The 20,234-nt window shown below is 39.4% G+C and overlaps 2 protein-coding genes across 2 annotated transcripts in view; one reads left to right on the forward strand and one right to left on the reverse strand.

Annotated features, from left to right (window-relative positions):
- Positions 1-9,438, reverse strand: part of itpr1b (inositol 1,4,5-trisphosphate receptor, type 1b) — a 440,649-nt gene extending 431,211 nt beyond the window's left edge. The window contains 3 exon segments of the mRNA XM_052018719.1: positions 5,579-5,649; positions 8,221-8,330; positions 9,005-9,438. Of these exon segments, the coding sequence (XP_051874679.1) occupies positions 5,579-5,649; positions 8,221-8,312 (163 nt within the window). The 5' untranslated portion in view covers positions 8,313-8,330; positions 9,005-9,438.
- Positions 9,439-12,003: 2,565 nt separating this feature from the next.
- Positions 12,004-20,234, forward strand: part of sumf1 (sulfatase modifying factor 1) — a 114,873-nt gene continuing 106,642 nt past the window's right edge. Inside the window, exons 1-2 of the mRNA XM_052018718.1 lie at positions 12,004-12,520; positions 17,751-17,924. Coding sequence (XP_051874678.1) covers positions 12,212-12,520; positions 17,751-17,924 — 483 coding nt within the window. The 5' untranslated portion in view covers positions 12,004-12,211. The remainder of the gene's footprint in view (positions 12,521-17,750; positions 17,925-20,234) is intronic.

Genomic DNA, 20,234 nt, shown 5'->3' on the forward strand with positions numbered 1-20,234 from the left:
AATTTTAATTAAATTCGAGTAACTTTAAAATGTTTTTGACAAGAGATATTTAAAATCAGTTCCAAAGTAACTGTTAACTCAGCTGTCAAAGGTCATCAGGATCTGATAGCAGAAGCCTGCTCAAAGCCCAATCTCCACCTCACGTTGCCTCTAAGACACAGAGCTGCAGATCAGCCAGCCCTCTTTTTAGAAGCAAGCTAGTGCAGGCAGACAGGCACTGCTGGTGGTGGGTACAGGCAGCATCAGGGAGGATCTAGCCCACCAAGTTCTAATGTTTCTTTTTGGTAACCTGCATACCCAATTTGGTCCAGTGAAACAAACTGAGCCACAAGGTATTCATGCAACTTTGCCTGCAATTACCCTCCTAGATCAGTAACCATCAGAGACGAGTATCAATCGTCACCAAACTCTAGGGTGGACAGGATGGAAGACTACAGACAGGTGAAAGAAGTGGTAAACACCTGGCAAACAGCCAGCCAAAGCAAATTGAGAATTGCAGAGAGTTGGGTAAACTGCAAGAAGAGAAAGTCGGCTAAAAAAAAGAGAATTGTGTTTTGTAACTGGAATGCATGCTGTGCCCAAGAATGTGGCATAACATGCATATGCAATTGGTCCAATCATTACAGAGGAAGAGGAGAAAATCAAAGGGCACAAGGACAAGTGTCTATAAACTTCTGGAAATAAATTGATGACTATTTGAAAATATATGGGCTACTTTCAAATTTGAAAACTTTTTCAGTTAATATATTTCTAAAAATAACGTACGAAACCATCTCCCAATTCCCTATCCTCTACCACATTGAAGGACAAGGGCAGCATCCGCATGGGATCACAACCAATCAAGTCATGCACCATCCTGACAAGGAAATATAATCGTTTTGCCTTCATTGCTGTTGGGTGAAAACCTCAAAGCTTTCAACCTAACACCACACAGCCTACAGCAACTTAAGGGAGCAGAACAGCATCATCTCCTCAGGGAGAAATGAGGTCTGGGCTTGGTAGTGATGGCCCCTTACTAAGATTTCTCAGCTGTATTAATATTGAAGTGGCTTCAAATTTGGACCAATTGTTGCTTTTTGGATCTGTAATTCAGTGAATCAGTATGCTCAAGTTAGTTGTTTCAGCTAGAAGAGAAAACTGCAACATTGGTTAAATCAAATGCCAGACACAACATTTGTAATTATGGAACCATTTAATGCTTATGGCTCTTTTAATATAATAAATCTTCACATGCAGTAATAGCAAATTATCATGCACGTTAATTGTGCACAAAGAGATAGACAAAGGAGTATCAAAAAGTTGTGGAAGAGAGAAATTAGGTTGTAGGGACTGAGAAAGCAGATTCCAAACATTGAGGAACACACAGTTGGCTCTCTCCCACCACCCCATATTGGTCTTGAGATTGCTTTGTGCCTATCCTAGGAGATCACAATGCTTGGAAATGTGGGCACTGATGCACAATACTTTGTGCTTGTGTGGTAAAAGGTGACAGAGCAGAGGACCTGTTCCTGTCCACGATAGCTTGCATGCTTGGAAGTTCACAAGAACTGTTATTCAGATTTCAAGTGGAAGCAGTTGGCATCTACAATTACACTAAACATGATACTGCAAATTCCAGAAATGCACAATCTTGGTTCTTTCCATCTTGGTTTGTACTACTTAAAAATAAAGCAAATTATTGGTTGTTAGGATTAGGCATACAAGAACACAGGAGGTAAATAGGAATATACATAGTCTATTAAGCCCAACACTTCAACACTACCATTCAATAAAATCATGCCTGATCTTTTATTCAGTGGTCACCTACCTGCACTCTCCCCATTTTCCTTAATTAATCTCTGCCTTAAATATACTCAGCACCTGAGTCTCCACAGCCCCAAGTACAGAAGTCCAAAGATTCACTCTCATCTGGTTGAAGAATTTTTTCCCACTCCTAAATGGCTGACTCCTTTTTGAGACCATGACCCCTGGTTCTAATAACCCTAACTAGGGCAAACATCAATGCCACATATACCCAGTCAAGCCCCTAAGAATTTGTATGTTTCCATGAGATTATCTTCATTTTTCTGAACTCCAGGGTACAGGTCTCAGCTGTTTAATGTCTCCTCGTGCAATAAAGCTGCCGATAACTCTGGTTAACTTTCACTGCAAATTACAAACATATCCTTCTTTAGGTAGGGATACCAAACCTATACACAATATTCCAGATGCAGTTTCATTTGATCTCCATGTATTGGAGCAAGACATCTCCACTGCAAAGGCACTTAAGTACAGGAATAAAGGCTAATGTACCATTCGTCTTTCTAATTGCTTGCTGAACCAGTTTATTAACATTTAATCACCCTCTGAACAACTTTCAATCTTGCACGATAAAAAAATACATGGCTTTTTTAAAAAAGTGGATGATCTCACATTATATTCTATTTGCAATATCTCTGCCTATTTGAATAGCTAGTCTATATCCCAATGAGTCCTCTCTGCATACTCCTCACAGGCCACACTACACCCAAGTTTACTATCAGCAGCAAACTTGGACATAATACACTTTATTCTTTTGTCCAAATCATTGATAGATTACGAGAGCTGGGGACCCAGGAACAATGCAAATGGTTACAACCAATGGTCAGAAGTTTCCCCAATCTATTATAGTTAGCACATACCTCATGTCTTTGTAATTTTCTTTATTCAAACTTAAGATTCTGGTTCTAGACCGAGCTCACTTTACCTCTTTACACAACTTTTTTTTAAAGTCATACTTAACTGAATACCCCTTAACTACCAGATTCTTAATTAAACCCTTTTTCATGACACAATACTAGGTATAAAATAGCTTCTCCTCCCCAACCCACACCCTGTCCCCAACCAGGCTTCTCAAAATATCAATCTACAAAACTATTTCTAATACACTTCATTAACTTATTCCCCATGCTGTTACTACAAATTCGGTTTGCTCAGTGTGTATGTGTGGATGATTATTGCATTACTCATTTTAAATGCATCTCTAATTTCTCCAATTTATACTTGCCCTACATTTCTATTAGTGGCCTATATTCAACACCCAGCAGAATTTTCTGCCCCCTTGATATTTCTGATTCTTCTCCTTGATTTTTTTTCAAATAAGTTAAGCTCCTTTCTCTCCACTGACTTCATCCCACAAGCAGAAGTTTGAAGTAACAAGGTAAACTAGGGCAGCATTAAGGTTTCTTGCTTCAAGTGCAATTTTCCTGAATACATAATCTATTTGACAATAATGGACTCTATATTATAAATGCCACAAATAAAACACATGCAAGGGAATTATGCAAGGGAACTCATTTCCCCAGTTAGTCTCAATACTTTTGCTGATGCCATGAATCATCATCATTTCCAAGTCCACTGCAGTCTCCCAGATGAATTCAAGGCATTTTCATTTCAGAGCAATTCCCTTTAACCTCTTGTCCACACTCACGTTCTCTGCAGAACTCCTCAACTTCTGCCCATCAACCAATATCTAAATTCCCAAACCATTTCTATTTGTAGTTTATTCTTGAAATTTGGGCTTCCGCTATGGCTTAGTTGCTCAATCTCCTGACACCAAGTCAGACATTTGTGCACAAAGTTCTATTTCAGAAACAAGCAAAAACATTAGTGTAATATAGAGGGAACACTAACATATGCAAACTTTTAGATCAAACTCATCTGCAGCCCCATCTGCTTTCTCAGAACTTGCACCACTACATCAATATTTATCCCCTGACCAACACCTAGGCACAAGTTATCTGGTTACTACTGACAAATCAGTTTGAGGAAGCCTTGTATACACATTCCACTTTCACTACATCACATCGTCTTTCGTAAACTTTAGGTTGCTCGACTTCATGAAAGGTGTTATGCAACTTGGAGCTTGAAAGAAAAAAAATACTGTCAACATTACTAGAGTGGTTCCTCTGTCAGTAGCAGATGCAGAAATGCTAGTATACTAAAGATAGAACACATTGCAAACCAACAGGATTCCAATTGCCATTCTGCTGAACAGTCAGCTTTTAAATAGGTCTCCAAAATGAGATTAATTACCCAAATCACAAAGCGATAGCACTAGTTTTAAACCAATTTCACAAAGAACTTAAAATATTCTCAAAGGATCTGGGAAAATAGTACACAGTGCCACACTAGGCTTCTCCTGAGAGATTAATCCATGTTAAAAACGACACTTTCAAATTTGCACATAGAACTTGATCCAATTTGTAGAAAGTGATTGAGGTAGATTGCTCTCTGAACCTTATCCCAAGGCACACTGGTTTCCACTTTTGTACATATCCTTGCAAGGTGAATGCCCAGACAAAAGTCAGACACTTACATTAAGACCATCTCTTGCTACTTTTGTCTATGATACTTGATTATGGCTTTGCTTTCACTACAGTGTGCAATTAGAGAGAACCCCAAATATCCATGCTTGGCTACATTTTTGGCAAGGCATTCCATATGGTATTGGGTTAAATGAATCATTAGTATTCATTTTTAATGGAAAATGACTTTTCTTTTCCATTTATTGTTTTTAAATTTTTATTCTTATAGGGCTGATAAATCTTCAGCCTGCAAACTTGAAGAGATGTGTGGATCTTATTTCATGATACAAATTGCTCTCCTCACCATACTGCAGATTGAGTGACCTACTTAAAATTCATTAATATTGACTTTGCAATAATGAGAAGAGCAGTAGGCTGGCCCAGCAACTTAACTGTATACGCAATAACGTCATTTACGATAACTCAAAAGTTTACAATGCTACACTATCAACACACGTTCTGAAATCTTGATTAAACAAGCCTTTTGCGCACGCGATGTTTAATCAAGGAAATGCTTTTCTATGTGGATACAATAAAAACCATATCCTCCTCAAAAACAACTCCATGAATATATTCCGGGGGGTGGAAAATAATGGGTGGGGCAGGTGAGTGAGAAGCAGAAAAGTCATTGGGAATAAAAGTAACATGAAATTTCCTATATCCTTTTATTGTGATATTAAATGCTGCCAGAACCCAGTTTCCTTGGGGAGCAACCTCAGCTAATCTAGCCGCTATAACCTAGGACATTGGCAATTCAATAATTCAAATGCAAAACCAACAGGACTCAAATCCTTAAAATGAATAGACTCAGTTAACCTGTATGGATTTTAGAAACAAAAACCACACCAACTACAACAGAACTTACAGTTCAAGGTAATGCTTCAACATTACAAATCTTTGCAAGTCAGTACTGATTGAGGGTTTTATACACGATATCCAATTTGACTGAAATAAAACAACGATAACACTTATCTAGTGTGGCCAGATGTTTAACTTCAGCAATTCACCGATTCTCAGGAGATCCATAGGTCGTGACCTCCCCAATAAAACTTAGTGTCAACATTAAAAAAAATCTAAACCAGTACAATAATTTTAAAGCATAAATCATTGCAGAGTACTGCATATTAAATTCAAGATCACCAAAATTAGTTGGAATCAATTTTGTCAGCAGAATGCATTTTACAATATTGAACTTTAAACCCCATTAGATTGGAACTTCCATGATTTGGGAAGTGTGAAGACTCGTTACTCACCTCTAAATTTCTTAGGTGGGTTGTTCAAGTCTCCAGCATCTGGTTGCACTACACATCGGTCATCCACAAGGCTTTCAAGAAAAGAAAAAGAAAAGTTTTTTAAAAATCTCAAAATGCTCCATTTTATGGCTCTCTCTTCATTTCTTAGAGTATTTAACTCTTTGGAACTATACTGAAGCCCCACTTGACAGAATAACATGCATAAAATATGGGAATACAACAGATTCATATGGACCATATTTTGTCTCTGCTGATCTTCCTGTCAACTCCACATTCCATTATGATTGCTTTGATCACAATTCAGAGCTAACACTAAATCAATCCTAAAAGGAAAAAGTTGTTGCCCAATCATAATACAAATATTGGAACTAACACAGCTAAAAGGCTGGTCAGAAGTTTAAGAGACACAAGAGATTCTGCAGATGCTGAAATCTGGAGCAACACACACACACACACAATGCCGGAGGAACTCAGCAGGTAAGGCAGCATCTATGGAGGGAAATAAACAGTTGGCATTTCGGGTCGAGACCCTTCATCAGGACTGGAGGTCTCGACCCGAAATGCCAACTGTTTATTTCCCTCCACAGATGCTGCCTGACCTGCTGAGTTCCTCCAACATTGTGTGCGTGTGTTGCTTCAGAAGTTTAAGAACTGGAGAGGTTAGATAGGATATTTCCAACTCATGCCAGGAAGCTGAAGGCTTGGTGACCATTGGTGGGCACATGAGATGAGGAACACACACAAGACACCTGAGTTGGCAGAACTCTCCCAGAAAGATTGCTAGGCTGGTGATAGATATATTTTTTTTTATATATCTAAATGATTCTTAATGAAAAACATAAGAGCCAAAGGATTGCCATTATCCCAGGACAACAGAGGGCAATTGTGATGCCCTATTGTTGGCCAGATTAAAATTTGGTATCTAAGGATAGAGTAACCTTCTTCAATCATGGCCCTTATTCAGATCATCATCCCTATGCATGGAATTTATTCATTGATTCCATAGCAGCATTTGATGCCTGAACATGCCTGCTGCTGTTATTGTAAGCAAGGCTGTCCAAATGTGCCTCAATATCATAGTGGTCTATGAGCAAAATGCCAAAAGACATTAGGGAGATTTAGGCAGGCTAAGTGAAAGGACTTGCAGATGGAATACAATACAGAAAAATGGAGGTTGTCCATTTTAGTAGGAAGTGGGGAGATTGAAAGGGTTGGGAGTCAGAGGGATCCAGGTGTTGTTATACTTAAATCACTTGAAGTTGGGAAGCAGGTTCAGTAAGCATTAATGAAGACATAAACTATGACTTTTTAAAAAAAAGGAATTAAGTAGAAACATCCAATTATAAATATATGGAGGCCTGGTGAGACTGCAATTGGAAAGTTGTGTTCAGACCTGGTCTCTCTACTCCAAGAAGCATTTAATTGCAATAGAGGGAGTGCAATGAAGGTTTGCCAGATAGACTCCTGGAAAGGTGAGTTTGTCATACGAGGAGAGGATATTCCAACTGAGCTATGCCGCTTTTTCTTCAAAACTTGAGGTAATCTCATTGAAATATACAAAAATGTTATAGGGCCAGACAGGGCAGATACAGGGATGATATTTATCCTGGCTGGAATGTCTGGAACCAGGGCTCACAATTACAGGGGAGTTAATCTTTGGTATTCTGTACTTGGTTACAGAGATTCAATCACTGAATATATCCAAGAAAAAGTGATAAGATTTTTAAGATATTAAGGGAATCAATGGTATCAAGTGTAGGAAAGTGACAGAGGCTTCAGCTCTCACGGACCCGAGAACAGTCAGAATGGGCTAAATAGCCTACTCATATTTCTTATGTACCAGGAGAAAGAAGAATAACTATGGATACAATGCCGAGCAGACAGTTTACATAGTTATCAATGGGTTATGCTTTACCACTGTGTCACAGCTGCAGATGTCTGACAAGACTATTTCCAGATTCAACTTCACTTGCAACATGTCAGCCTCCTTGAGATAATTCAGTTGGAGATATGGGAGATAGCAGAGCAATGTTTATAAGACAAAACCAATTAAAACGGATAATAAGTGCCAGGAGGCCTTCAGCAAGATAAAATTTTAATCCATCTGTGGTGTGAAGGTCGTAATTAGCTCTCAATATATTTAATTGCATTTCAAAGCCTTACTGAGCAAACGTTTACCAAGTTCCAATGTGTTCCCGGGCACAGACCAATCATGTGCAACTCTTGAAGGACCTTTGTGCCGGAAGCAAGCACACAGCTTACTTCTCAAGATCCATTTGAACCAATATTGCTCAGGTTTGATATTATGACAACTTGCTCCATATGAAGTATTTGCATTTGCCAATTTGTTAACAGTTCCCTTTGCTTTCTTAACATCACAACCCAAATTCATTGTTCCATTTACTGAACTATGCATGATAAAACTGTATTTGGTGCCCTTGAATGACATACATGCTCCCCAACTGCAGTCACGTTAAAGGAGCAAACCTTTCAGGGCAAGAACCTCACGTTTCGCTTTAAGCTCCCTGAAAAGAACGTCACAGCGAAAAGACGGCTCGAAATATTTCCCTCCTCACTTATTCGTCAGGTTTACTCCGGCGGAGAGAAGTAACACACAATGAAGTCTGCCGTAACATACTCACCCTAACGTACTGATGAATCCATTGACAGATCCCTCGGCGTATAAGGAGACTATATCCCCAATGTGAAGAAAACTCGACATCTTGTCAGACATCTCTCATCCCTCTCTGGGCTGTCAAGTCAAACACAAGAGTTCCGCTAAGAAACTGTATTTCTACCACTATCACAAGACAGTTCACCCATCAAAAACAAACATCGATTTAATTAAAAATGTTTATAACACGTTAAAATTACGTGTAAATACAAGCAAAATTGAAACAACGCCGTTGAAATCTCTCTGAAATCGCACCACCTTAAAAATAAATTGGTTCAATCTTCGAACATCGTAAGATATTAAAAAAAATACATTAGAATGAGAGTTCCGACAAGCAAGGTTTAAAGCGACCGATTCAAAAGAGGTAGGGTGGGGAGTTTGTAGAGGAAAGGGGTTGGGAGTTGAAAAAGCTGCATTCCATACAGTGACCGCTATATTTGTTTTCTTCTAATATAGGCACAAGCTTTATTAGGCAGAGAAACAAGTTGCAAAAACAAAAGCATTGCACAATGCAAAGTTAAAACATTATTTCAAACATAGGCTCATTGATCTTCAATCTTTTTGTAGACTTTGTTTCCATTTTTGTTGCAAGTTCATGAAGTTCAATAATTTCTTTAAAAAATTGAATGAAAACAATAGCAGATGCATTACAGCCAGTAGTTTCTTGCATTAGGTGCTAGGCTGCGCATTTTTCTCCGCTGCCCTTAAGTTTATTTAAAGTTAAAGCAAGAATATGCTTTAAAACAACTGACCTTAAAAAGAAGAGTTGAAGACAGTAGACACCCAAGATGATAGTGGTGCAAAAGTAGTATTTAGGCAGTGTAAAAGAAATCCATGGTTGCTCGCCTTTCTTTGACCCTTTTTCAGCAAGACAGTTCCCGTTAGATAACGCCGCTCTCTGCCAGCCCCTCACCACCAGCAGCTGGTGCGGCGCCTTCGCCTATCAGCGATCAGCCTCAGCTCAGCGCGCACCCTGGGAATTGTAGTCCTGCTGCCGACAATTACAATGAAAGCGAGGCAGAATTGAACTACAATTCCCAACAGGCACCGCGAGCGCAATTTGATCCCGCCTCTCATTCCTCACGGGTTTATTAGCATTATGACGTCGATCGACGCACATTCTTAATCAGGGCTTCAGCGTTTGACTAGTTCACCAGCAAGTCAATCACTTCTTCCCGCCGCCTTCTTCGAAGACTTTAAAAAAGTTTCTGCAAGGGACCAAACATTTGCCTGCGACATTTAGGGTTGTCACTGTTAATATTAAAATGCGAACCGTAGACTGTTTAGGTTATTTACACATTTGTTTTTTTTTCCATTTACTATCACTTTGCCTTCAACTACGTAGTTTAAAAAGTGGCAAATGCAAAAATATAAATGTGCAAGCTTAATATACAGCCAAAATATCAAACTTAAAGAAGTGCTTGAAATAAAAGGAGTACATTGTACTTGTTTGGGGACGGGTAGCCGACAGCTTGCTGACACACAGTGAAACCCATGTTCGAGCATCTCCAAAGCATATGTAGAATTTCAAGTGGGTATTCAGAAAAAATAAGTTCTGATGAAGGGTTATTCACCTGCATCGTTAACACCTTCTCCTTCCACAGATGTGAGATGACCTATTTTGCGTTTGCAGTTTTCCCTACTTTTATCTGAAGTAAACCCAATTCCGGGTAACAGGTCGAAACTTGAAGGTCATCTCAATGAGCAATGCTGTATGGTCATTAATCAACAGTATTGCCGACTTGCTTGATTACGATTATCGAGTGTGTTGCACGCTAGATTTGATACGGATCCTCCGTCTTCAGGGGAGTCACCTTGGAATCCCTAAAGGGACTCGATTTAAGTTTCCTCACGCATGAAATTTCCAGTTAGTTATGCCCATTGATGCGGGCTTGAGCCGTCACCATTACAAAAAGTTCCCCAAAGGTTAGCCACCTTGAAATGTGGGTGCAGTGCCTCTCCCCTCCTTATGACAGCACAAGCACACACTTAAATGAACATCAGATCTATCAGTGGGAGAAACAAAGTGTAAGAAACAAAGCTACTGCTAGCTTTGCAAATCATAGTATACACTCAGTCTTGAATATTAGAGCGCATTTTCCTCAAATCAGCATCATTCAAACTAAAGGAATGACAATATGGCTTCCACGGTGAAAGGACCTACTGTCACATACCAGATACCCTAATGCCCCAGAGACCCAATTTGGCCTACTTATTAAATCCAGGTCCTCAGAAAAAGGAAATCGTGAAACGTCAGTCCATCTAAAGTACTCCTTCAAGGATCAAAGTGATAGCTTGTTAGTGATTGCTTGTCAGTGATTGCGACCTTCAGGGATTTTTCACCTGCATTCCTCAACTGAGGCTGGGTCCCAGATTGTGCAACTAGACTACGAAAAGCCATTCAATTGTATCTTAAAGGATTCAGAATAATAAAAGGTTGACAGAGCCTCTTTCTGCAACAAATTCTAAAATGGAATAAATTTTTTTTTAAGAGTCAAACTACCCCCTTTTCTTCTCAACACTATTTAGAATTACCTCAGTCTTAACATTCATCGGGTACTGCCATTGCAATTTAACAGCTTAGTTCTTTGCAAGCAATACAAAGACATTTAAAGTATCAGAATATTCCATTATTTTATTATTGTTCAAAATAATATGCACAAGTCTTACAGCAGCAGAAGATCATCTGTTAAATACACTGCAATTGTCTCAATCCAATTTAAGAGGATTTTTCACTGGGCCATATTAATGCTTCCATAAAGATTTGTCATTCTACTATAGATAGAATGTATTTTTTTAAATTAGTATTCTAGTATCCAAAGGCTTAAGTTCAGGGCAGATTCCAGTCAGTCCAAGACTGATCAGAGCGTGGTTCAAATACTCTAGATGTCTTGCAAAGATTCCACTACATAAAAACGGAAGGCGGGGGCACATGTTACAAACACCAAAAACACTTTGAAGATGAAAACCAGGAGGAAGGCTATTGGAATCCACGCAATTTACACTTCCCTAATAAGTAACTCAAGAATCTCAGGGTAGCTCCTGACCTATAACAGAACATAAATGGTAGACTATACTAATCCTGATACAAAGCTATTTACATTGCCAGAATAAATATTACATGCATTCTTACAAATCACTTGCACATTATTTTAATTATTCATATTCTCCATCTCAGTTTTCAATTTTGTGAAATAAATTGCGTAGAATTTTACAGAGAATTTACATTTTGTTAAAGCTATTGCACTTTCTGAAACACGATTATGTTCCAAATATAGTTATATTAAGGGAAGTTCATGAACAATTTTTCATTAAACATTCACAAAATAATTGCCAACTCATTTAAAGCCATTTCAGTCAAATATCGATTATCTAAAAAGATACAGGGTAGTCTATTCTATATATAAAAAACCTAAACACAAATGCCCTTACACTGAAAAATACAGATAAATGATATGCAATATGAAATCTGTAAACACAATATTTAATAATTTGCCAAATTGAACCAACATCCAATCATCAAAAAAAAACTAACCTTTAAAACAGAGCAAAAATAACACAGCAGTAGCCACAAGATGCAAAAGCAGCAGCCAACGTTAAAGTCCTCCAAAGTAGTGGGACTATGACTAGGTGAGCACCACGCTTTACCAGCCTAGTGGAAACTCTTGGAGTTAGTCCCGGCTCTTTGTAAAAAAAATGTAAAACCGAGCTGCCCGATTGGTTATTTTTCCTCACATGATAGTCAATAACCGGAAAAGGATGATTTCTGCCACTTTTGTTCTTTTTGGATAACCTTTGCCCGTTCAACAACCCCCGAATAACCGAAGAGGGTGAGAGCGGTGGAGAAGGTCGATTGCACTGGGGGGAGAGCAGGTCACAGAGGGCGACCTGCAGCCACACCGACTGATCGAAGCGGGCTCTGGTCGCAGTCAGCTGATTCATCACGTGATCCTGGAATCATGGCGATGCCCATCGTCCGGGTTTCGGCAGCCGGGCTTTTAATTTACTTCTCCCCCGCGCTGATCGCCCTGTCGCTGGGATTGAACCAGTCACCCGAAGTCACCGGGGGTGCCGGGTCCCGCACCGGCTGCGGCTGCCGATCCGGCTCCACCAGTCGCCCGGAGGCCGCCGGTCCTTTCCCCGAGGCTCTGAGCGACAGCAGCTCATTGGTCAAACGGGCAGCTGTCAAGTACTCCAAGGAAGCCAATGTTGAGGGTCAAGAGACAGCACAGGGTTGTGGCCCACACTCAAAAAGGCGTACCAATCAGGTAGAGCAATGCATTACACAACTTTGTTGCCTACTAATTGCTTTGTAGGTACTCAAACAGTTACTGTTTAAACCCAAGTCAAAGTTTATTGTCATGCACAACTACATGTATGCACAAGTGCAATGAAAAACTTGCATGCAGCAGCATCACAGGCAAATAGATCCAGATAAGCAGCATTCACAAGAAAAACGTAAATTAAGTATAAATTATACACAATTTTTACAAGAAAGTACACAATTAGAACAAAAAAAAGACAAAGTTCTTTTAGTGCTAAGTGATCAAAATGGTCAAAGTGTTGCTATACTGTAGTGATTAGGGTTGTGCCTGTTGGTTTAAGAACCAAATGGTTGAAGGGAAGTAGCTGTTCTTGAACCTTGTGGTGTGGGACTTAAGGCTTCTGTACTTTCTACCCAATGGTAGGTGTGAGAAAATGGCATGGCCCAGATGGTGGGGATCTTTGATGATAGATGTTGCCTTCTTGAGACAGCACCTCATGTAGGTACTACAAATGGTGGGGAGGGATGTGCCTGTGATGTATTGGGTTGAGTCAACTACTCTCTGCAGCTTCTTAAGTTCCTGTGCATTTGAATTGACGTTTCAGACCATGAAGCAACCAGTCAGGATACATTCAACATCTATACATCTATGTGATTCCAACTTGTAACATTCATGGTTACAATGTTAAATCCTTGTTAGTAGACATACCATGTAGGAACAACCATGAACTTAACTGATGTGTAGGATGTTCTGCTAAGTACTTTCAAGTTTGATCATTTTTGTAATGTTGGAAAGTCTAAGAAGGATGATATCAACAATTCCATGCCCTGATTCTCTTGCTGAAAGGCATTAATCAAAAGCCGAGGATATGAAATAAAAGCAGAAGATGCTGCAAATAATCAGCTTGGGCTGCAGCTATGGCAAACAAAACAGTTAATGATTCCAGTCAATGACCTTTCATCAGGGTGTATTCACCCCTGACACCAGAACTCATCTCCCATCTTCAGAATTCTCAAATCGCCTTGACCCCCTTCTAGCCTCTTGCCCTTTCTAAATCTGTGCCTCACGCACTGCTGGCATGAAGTTGATGATTGCATATTTTCTTTTCTATCTCCTCTAACCTAATCATTCCTGAACTTGCGGCACTCTGATTATGTAGGGCAAATGCCAACATGCTCACCAACCCTGTTGACAAGGATGCTGCTGTTGTTGTTTGGTATACAGAACTTTGTCTGGCAGAATTTTAACACTATCTCTTAGACACCAACTCATATCTCCCTCCAGACCATGTCCCCAATATAGAACTTTGGGCCACTGTCTCCCTGACAGTTGCTGATCTTATTTCCTCCTTACCTTCCATGTTAATAGCCTACTAATAGTGCACTGCTCACTCCTTTCTCATTCTCTTGATTGACTGACCAACCATCCTGCTTCCCCTTCGAGTCACCTGTACTGCCTCTCCTTCACGATCACTTGACTGATATTTCCCTAATCTTATGCCCAGAGCACCCCACCCTGCTGGTTCTTCCCTCCCAGTGATGAGCGATTGTAGAGTAAGTTTGACCGTGTACAACTGTTTCAGCACCAGGGCGTGTGCAGAAACAGAGCCTGCAAGGGCAGTGTTTTTTTTTATCATCTCTCCCTTCCCTATCTGTAGTCAATAAGTACACCAATGGTTGTGCGGAATGTGGTGCAAGTGTTTATATATTATTCATGCACATGCCCTTGCTTTGCATATTTGAATATCAGTCTCCCCTTCAGGTTAATCCAAGGGTCATAAGGGGCCACCACCTGGTTGTCCCTGGTCCAGATCCACTTTTCTGCTTCTGAGTAATTCTACAAGTTTCCTTTTTCTAGTCAGTCCTCTTTTTTCAAAAGTTACCATTGAAACGGTTACACTACTCTGAAAAGCAATGGATTCAAGATCAAAATATAGTGCCATGTTTTAAAAGATAAAGTTCCTGAATCCTTCAATGGTTCTTTTGCCCATGATTACCAAATCTGCATCCTTAGGGTACTGACTCTTTTGCTCCTGGAAGAAATGTTTTTCTTGTTTACAGTATCAAAATTGCACACAATTTTGAATTGCTTTATTAAATGTCTCTGCATGTTTTCTGCTATAAGGAGAAATATCTCTAAAAGAGGATTACTGGGGCAATATAAAATGAGAAAACTCTAGAAGTGTAATGCTTGGAGATAGAAATATGTACATCAAGGTAGTACAATGATCCTGAACTAAAGGCAATTAAATCTGTTCATTCTGGTTGATGTGGAGAGAGGCTGTCATTTGGGCCGGTTTGGAATTTTTAAACTCTTGAAAGAAAAAAGCAGTATTAATTTAACTAGAATTTTGGTGGGCTGGCAAAAGGAAGCTAGGTTACTAAATGTAAAAGTTACCTAAGGGACAAGCCAGTGATGGCTTCAGAAACGTACATTGAACTAGGGCTCAGTGCAATAGATGTTGAATGCAAGTAAAATCTGGATCAAGAGAAGCCCATTTGATCATTAGACCCTATCTTTTTACTGCCAGATAAAATGTATCCAACTGTTGACTCTATGCAACAGATCACTAGAAAGAATGCTCTACAATTGTTTTCCACAAATTTCCATAGAGAATCTTCCATGAAATTTTGTGGTATTCATATAAGTTTATACTATTATTATTTAGAGCTGCCTTTAACTTCTCCCAAATGTTACTCTTTCCAGCAGGAATGAAGCTATTTTTTTCATGGAATATTTATAACTTCAGTGATGCATTGACAATTGTTAATCTAATTTCTAACAAATTTGCTAGCCTTAACGAAAGGAAAGATATTGAATCTGGCTTGTAATTCTATTCCTTATTCCATTACGACCACCTCACATTGCCACCACTGTCTCCGCACTTGTGGTGCACCCTGCCAAATCCGGATGGAGTTTGTTGCTCAGTCTTGTTGGCTCAAGCCACCCTTTGACCCATCAACCTGTCTTCAAATTCATCGACCCTGTTTCCAAAATCCTTGAATGTGTTGTTGCCACCCAAGTTCATGCCCATCATGCTTGGAACTTTCTACTTGAATCTCTGTCAAGTTTCCAGCCCTGCCACATTACCAAACAGCCAATATCATAAATGACACTCTGTGATCCTGGCAAAGGCATGAGGGTGTGTCATGATACTCCCCAGACATCCACACCTTATTTCTTACCTACATACTGCTCCTCAGCAACATGAATCAAAAAGAGTTGTCTGACAATGCACTGTTCTACCTCTCTACATCTCCCTTGACCCCTCTGCAGTCTTGTAGTTTGTTAGACAATTAGTCCACAAATCAGTGTTGGATTTGCTGAGATTTTCTATGGCTAAATCGTAGGAAGGTGGCAGCTACTTTCAGTCTGCAACACAAACTCCTTTTCCTATCCAACTACTCCTATTCCTCTCCTTGGGGATTGCCTAAAATTTTGCTACACAACCTGTGTGTCATTTGACCCTGAGACCAACTCCAGCCAACACCACCATACTATACTTGTCTTTCTTCAATTCTGTAATGTTGCATGGCCACACTGTGTCCCTAGCTCATACTCTGGTGTAACATTACCAATGTTTTTGTGAGATCATTCAAAACTCTGTTGCCTGCGCCATAATGTCATACCCATTTGCCTGTTAGACGGTGCTTACTGAGCTTACCAACATTGGCTTCCATTTTAACAATACTTTGATTTTGAAATTCTTATCCTTCTTTTCAAATCTTTCCATGATCTTGTCTTTCCCTGCCTCCAAACTCTCCTGAAATCCCCTCCAATAAATGCTTCTAAGTCCAAGTGCAATGAAAATTTACAATTTTTTCAAAAAAAGGGTATTTATCAGGGTTCGGGTAACAGATGAATTGAAAGTTATTTAGAAATGTGAGAATTCTCCAATATTTTCCACATTTTTCCATTGCAGCCATTAGAATCGACAAGTGTTTGCAGAGGGGTAAAATAAGCTGATGAACTTTCCTTCCCTGGATACATATCAGTAATCATTTTGAACATTAAACTGTTGCCCCATGATGATAAAGAACTACATAAGAGGGGAACTTCTCTTTTCTCAGCAAGAGAATTAGGTTGGAAAATAATTAAATGGATTTTCTAAAATGTTTGAAGTAGCTATATAAATTAATATAGAAAGGTTGTTTTTACCAGAAAAATATATAGAAGTTGCGCACATACGTACTTTGGTAAAATCAATCGCTATTGTTAACAAAAAGACCAGATATGTTTGTAATCTCCGGGAACTCAAAACTAATTGGATCAAAATCTGTTTGTTCTAGGGAAGGAAATTAAATAATTGCATGATAAAACAGAAGAATTATTGCTGTGTTGTAATGCTAATTTCCAGTATTTCCAACTTGGTTTGATCAATAAAATTTGCCATGTGTTAGAGAGGACTTATTCCAAGTCCTTTTCCATTTTAAAACACATTAAGATATATTTCGCAGCAGTGTAATCTACACTTTGTTTTTGTAAAAAAAAATCAAACTTTGCTTTTCCATTGTTTTTAAGCCAAACATTGTAAACTCTTTCACATCCTTGAATTCCATTTTCTTGATGGTCTTGGCTAAAATGGGATAGCAGCAGACAACTAATAATATGACATAATCTAGTTTTTGAATTGCATTATGGTTTTACTATCTTATTGTAAAAACTGTCATCTCTTGGTTGGCCAAGGTGGCAAACTTGTCATTTTGCATGCTTATCCTTCCTAAGCTGATCATAAAGTGCTTCAATTATTCTCTGTACACTTGGTCAGTTCCACGTGAAATACATGTGGCATTTAGCACAGAAAATCTGTTAGCTGTTCTTAAAATCATCATAATTTTGAAAACTATTATTCTAAATAGCATGGTTCAGGGAGAACAGTGCTGCAGTAACTAAAACAGAATCAGTATTGTTTTTTTTTACATTTTGTTATCACATTATGTTGGCTAATGCCTTTTTGACAATTGGTCAGGAGCACTGGCCAAATGCTTTGTGAAATGATGAGTAACTTGTGTTAAACTGTGTGTCTGGTATTTCTGCAGTTAAGTTGGAGAAATGCTAAATGCAAATTCAACATCACGTATAGCTTCTGATGTGTAATCTTCAACTGCATCATTTTCTTTTCCAGGCTATTTTGGTTTGGTAATCAATTGATTAAAATCTACGTCATTCATAATCAGTTTAGTGGAATCAGATAATTGGCCATCATCACTGATATATTGTCTTTTTATTTAAGATGGTGCTGATACCAGGTGGAGTGTTCACCATGGGAACAAATGATCCTGAGATACCTCAGGATGGAGAGGGCCCAGCCAGAAAAGTACACGTTAAGCAGTTCTATATGGATATGTATGAAGTCACCAATGCCGAATTTGAAAGATTTATCAAAGCTACTGACTACATCACAGAGGTAGGTAATTCTATCAATAGCTTTATACATTTCTTATATCATGTTATTTTTAGAATAAAGTTACCTTAGTATGTTACTGTATTGATCCCAGAAATGAAAGGCTTATCATATGAGAAGCATTTGACGGCTCTGGGGCTGTACTTAATGGAGTTCAGAAGGATGAGGGGGATTTCATTGAAACCTACCGAATACTGAAAGGCCTGGATAGAGTGGACGTAGAGAGGATGTTTTCTTTGGAAGGAGAGTCCACAATCTGAGGGTACAGCCTCAAAATAAAGGGGCGTCCCTTTAAAATGTGATGAGGAGGAATTTCTTCAGCCAGAGGGTAGTGAATCTGAGTAATTCATTGCCACAGAGGGCTGTGGAGGCCAAGTCATCGGGTGTATTTAAGGCAGAAATTGATAGGTTCTTGATTGGTAAGGGGGTTAAGCTTTACAGGGAGAAGGCGGGAGAACGGGGTTTAAAAAAATCAGCCATGATTGAATGGTGGAGCAGACTCGATGGGCTGAATGGCCTAATTCTGCTCCTATATCCTATAGTGTTATGGCCTATTTATGTGAGTCAGGTAATTACTATCTGGCTTGAGCTGAAATGCAGCCCTATTTTTAGTTTGTCCCTATTATAGCAGCGACTTGCACTAAAATATGGTGCATTTAAGGTACAGCCAAAAATTTCCATGGTGCTTCACAGAGGTATGTATAAAAGAAGCAACGATCAGAAGGGCTTTTCTGAAGGTATATTTCAAGCAAGGTCTTATGAAGAGCAGTTTTGCTTGAGAGAGGGAATTGAAGAGAATGGGAACCAGGCAGCAGAAAGCGAGATGGTGAGAGGTTTAGTGAAAGAAGTGGGAGGGATCACAGTTGGAGTCAGAAAAGTTATCTGTTGGTGGGCGGAGTGTGAGTTGTCGGTTTGGAGGAAGATGTACCAAAAGAGAGTGGTGAGGACCTGAAGTGGCGTGAACACATCGGTGTAGCTGATAAACAATTAACCAAGGTAACTAGATAAATTCAGCCAAAGGCTTCAGTTCATTGGTTTTCCATCAGGAGTTAAAATGAGGTTCTGCAGATGCTGGAATCTGGAGCAACACACACAAAATGCTGGAGGAACTCAGCAGGTCAGGCAGCATCTATGGTTAGAAATAAACAGTCGACGTTTCGGGTTGAGACCCTTCATCAGGTTCTTTTTTTACTCAACTCTTGTCACAGTTGTTTGTGTCCTTCTTCTACAAAGCCTATATCCACCAATGGAAAATTCTCCACAGGTCAAGCAGCATCTGGGGAGAGAAAAACACAGAGATGACATATCAGGTCAACGATCCTTCATTGGAACCCTCATTTGTCTATTTTTATATTTCCAGCTTCTACAATTTATTTTTTGCTTCTTAGATATTGAATATTGCAGCTTGTCAAAGAGAGTTGCCAAGAAATCCCATTCATTGGCCCTCAGCTCACTGGAATCCATGGCATTGAAAAGATGAGAAAGGCTTGTCCTGCTTCATTTCAAAATCTATTACTTGTAATATCAAATGCCACATTTATACCCATAAACTGGACTAAGTCTTGAGACTGCTGCTTTTAACTGATAGCACAAACATTGTCAGCTGTAACAGAGTAGAGTGAATGAGTATAGGCCCCTCCACACCTGCACCCCCTTCCTCCAAGTTCCAGACCAAAGAAACCTCAACCTAATGCATTAGAAGTGGTTCGTGTGATCATTTATGTTGTGATAAGCAAAAAGAGAGGAGCAGGAGTAGGCCAGGTGACTCCTCGAGCCTGCCCTGCCACCTACATGATCATGGCTGATCTGCCCCAGGCCTCAACTCATCTTCTGTGTTCTCCATAGCCCTCAAAGCCCCAGTTTTTCAAAAATGTTTCTACCTCCAATAAGTTGTGATGAGAACAATGTCAGAGAAAGGGGAACCCTATTCACAGTCCTAAACGCCTGCACTCTTTATAACTGGGTTTCCCAGAGACAATGGCCGTGCACATTGTCTCTGGGCCTCAATGGAGCAAGTTGGATACTCAGGAGCAGTTAAGCTACTGGACTATTATCCAGAGACATGAGGTTGAATTCCACCATGACAGCTTGGGAATTTAAATTTGAGTAAATAGATCTATCTAGAATTAAAAAGCTGTTATCAAAGTCAAAGTCAAGTTTATTGTCATTTGCACAAGTACATGTATGCATAGGTGCAATGAAAAACTTACACCAGCATCACAGGCATATTGCATCATATAAGCAGCATTCACAAGAAACTCATAAATTATACACAATTTTTATAAGAACACAATCAGAACAAAAAAAAAGTCC

Source organism: Pristis pectinata, chromosome 6 (genome assembly GCF_009764475.1).
Source record: "Pristis pectinata isolate sPriPec2 chromosome 6, sPriPec2.1.pri, whole genome shotgun sequence".
In the NCBI taxonomy this organism is placed as follows: Eukaryota; Metazoa; Chordata; class Chondrichthyes; order Rhinopristiformes; family Pristidae; genus Pristis; species Pristis pectinata.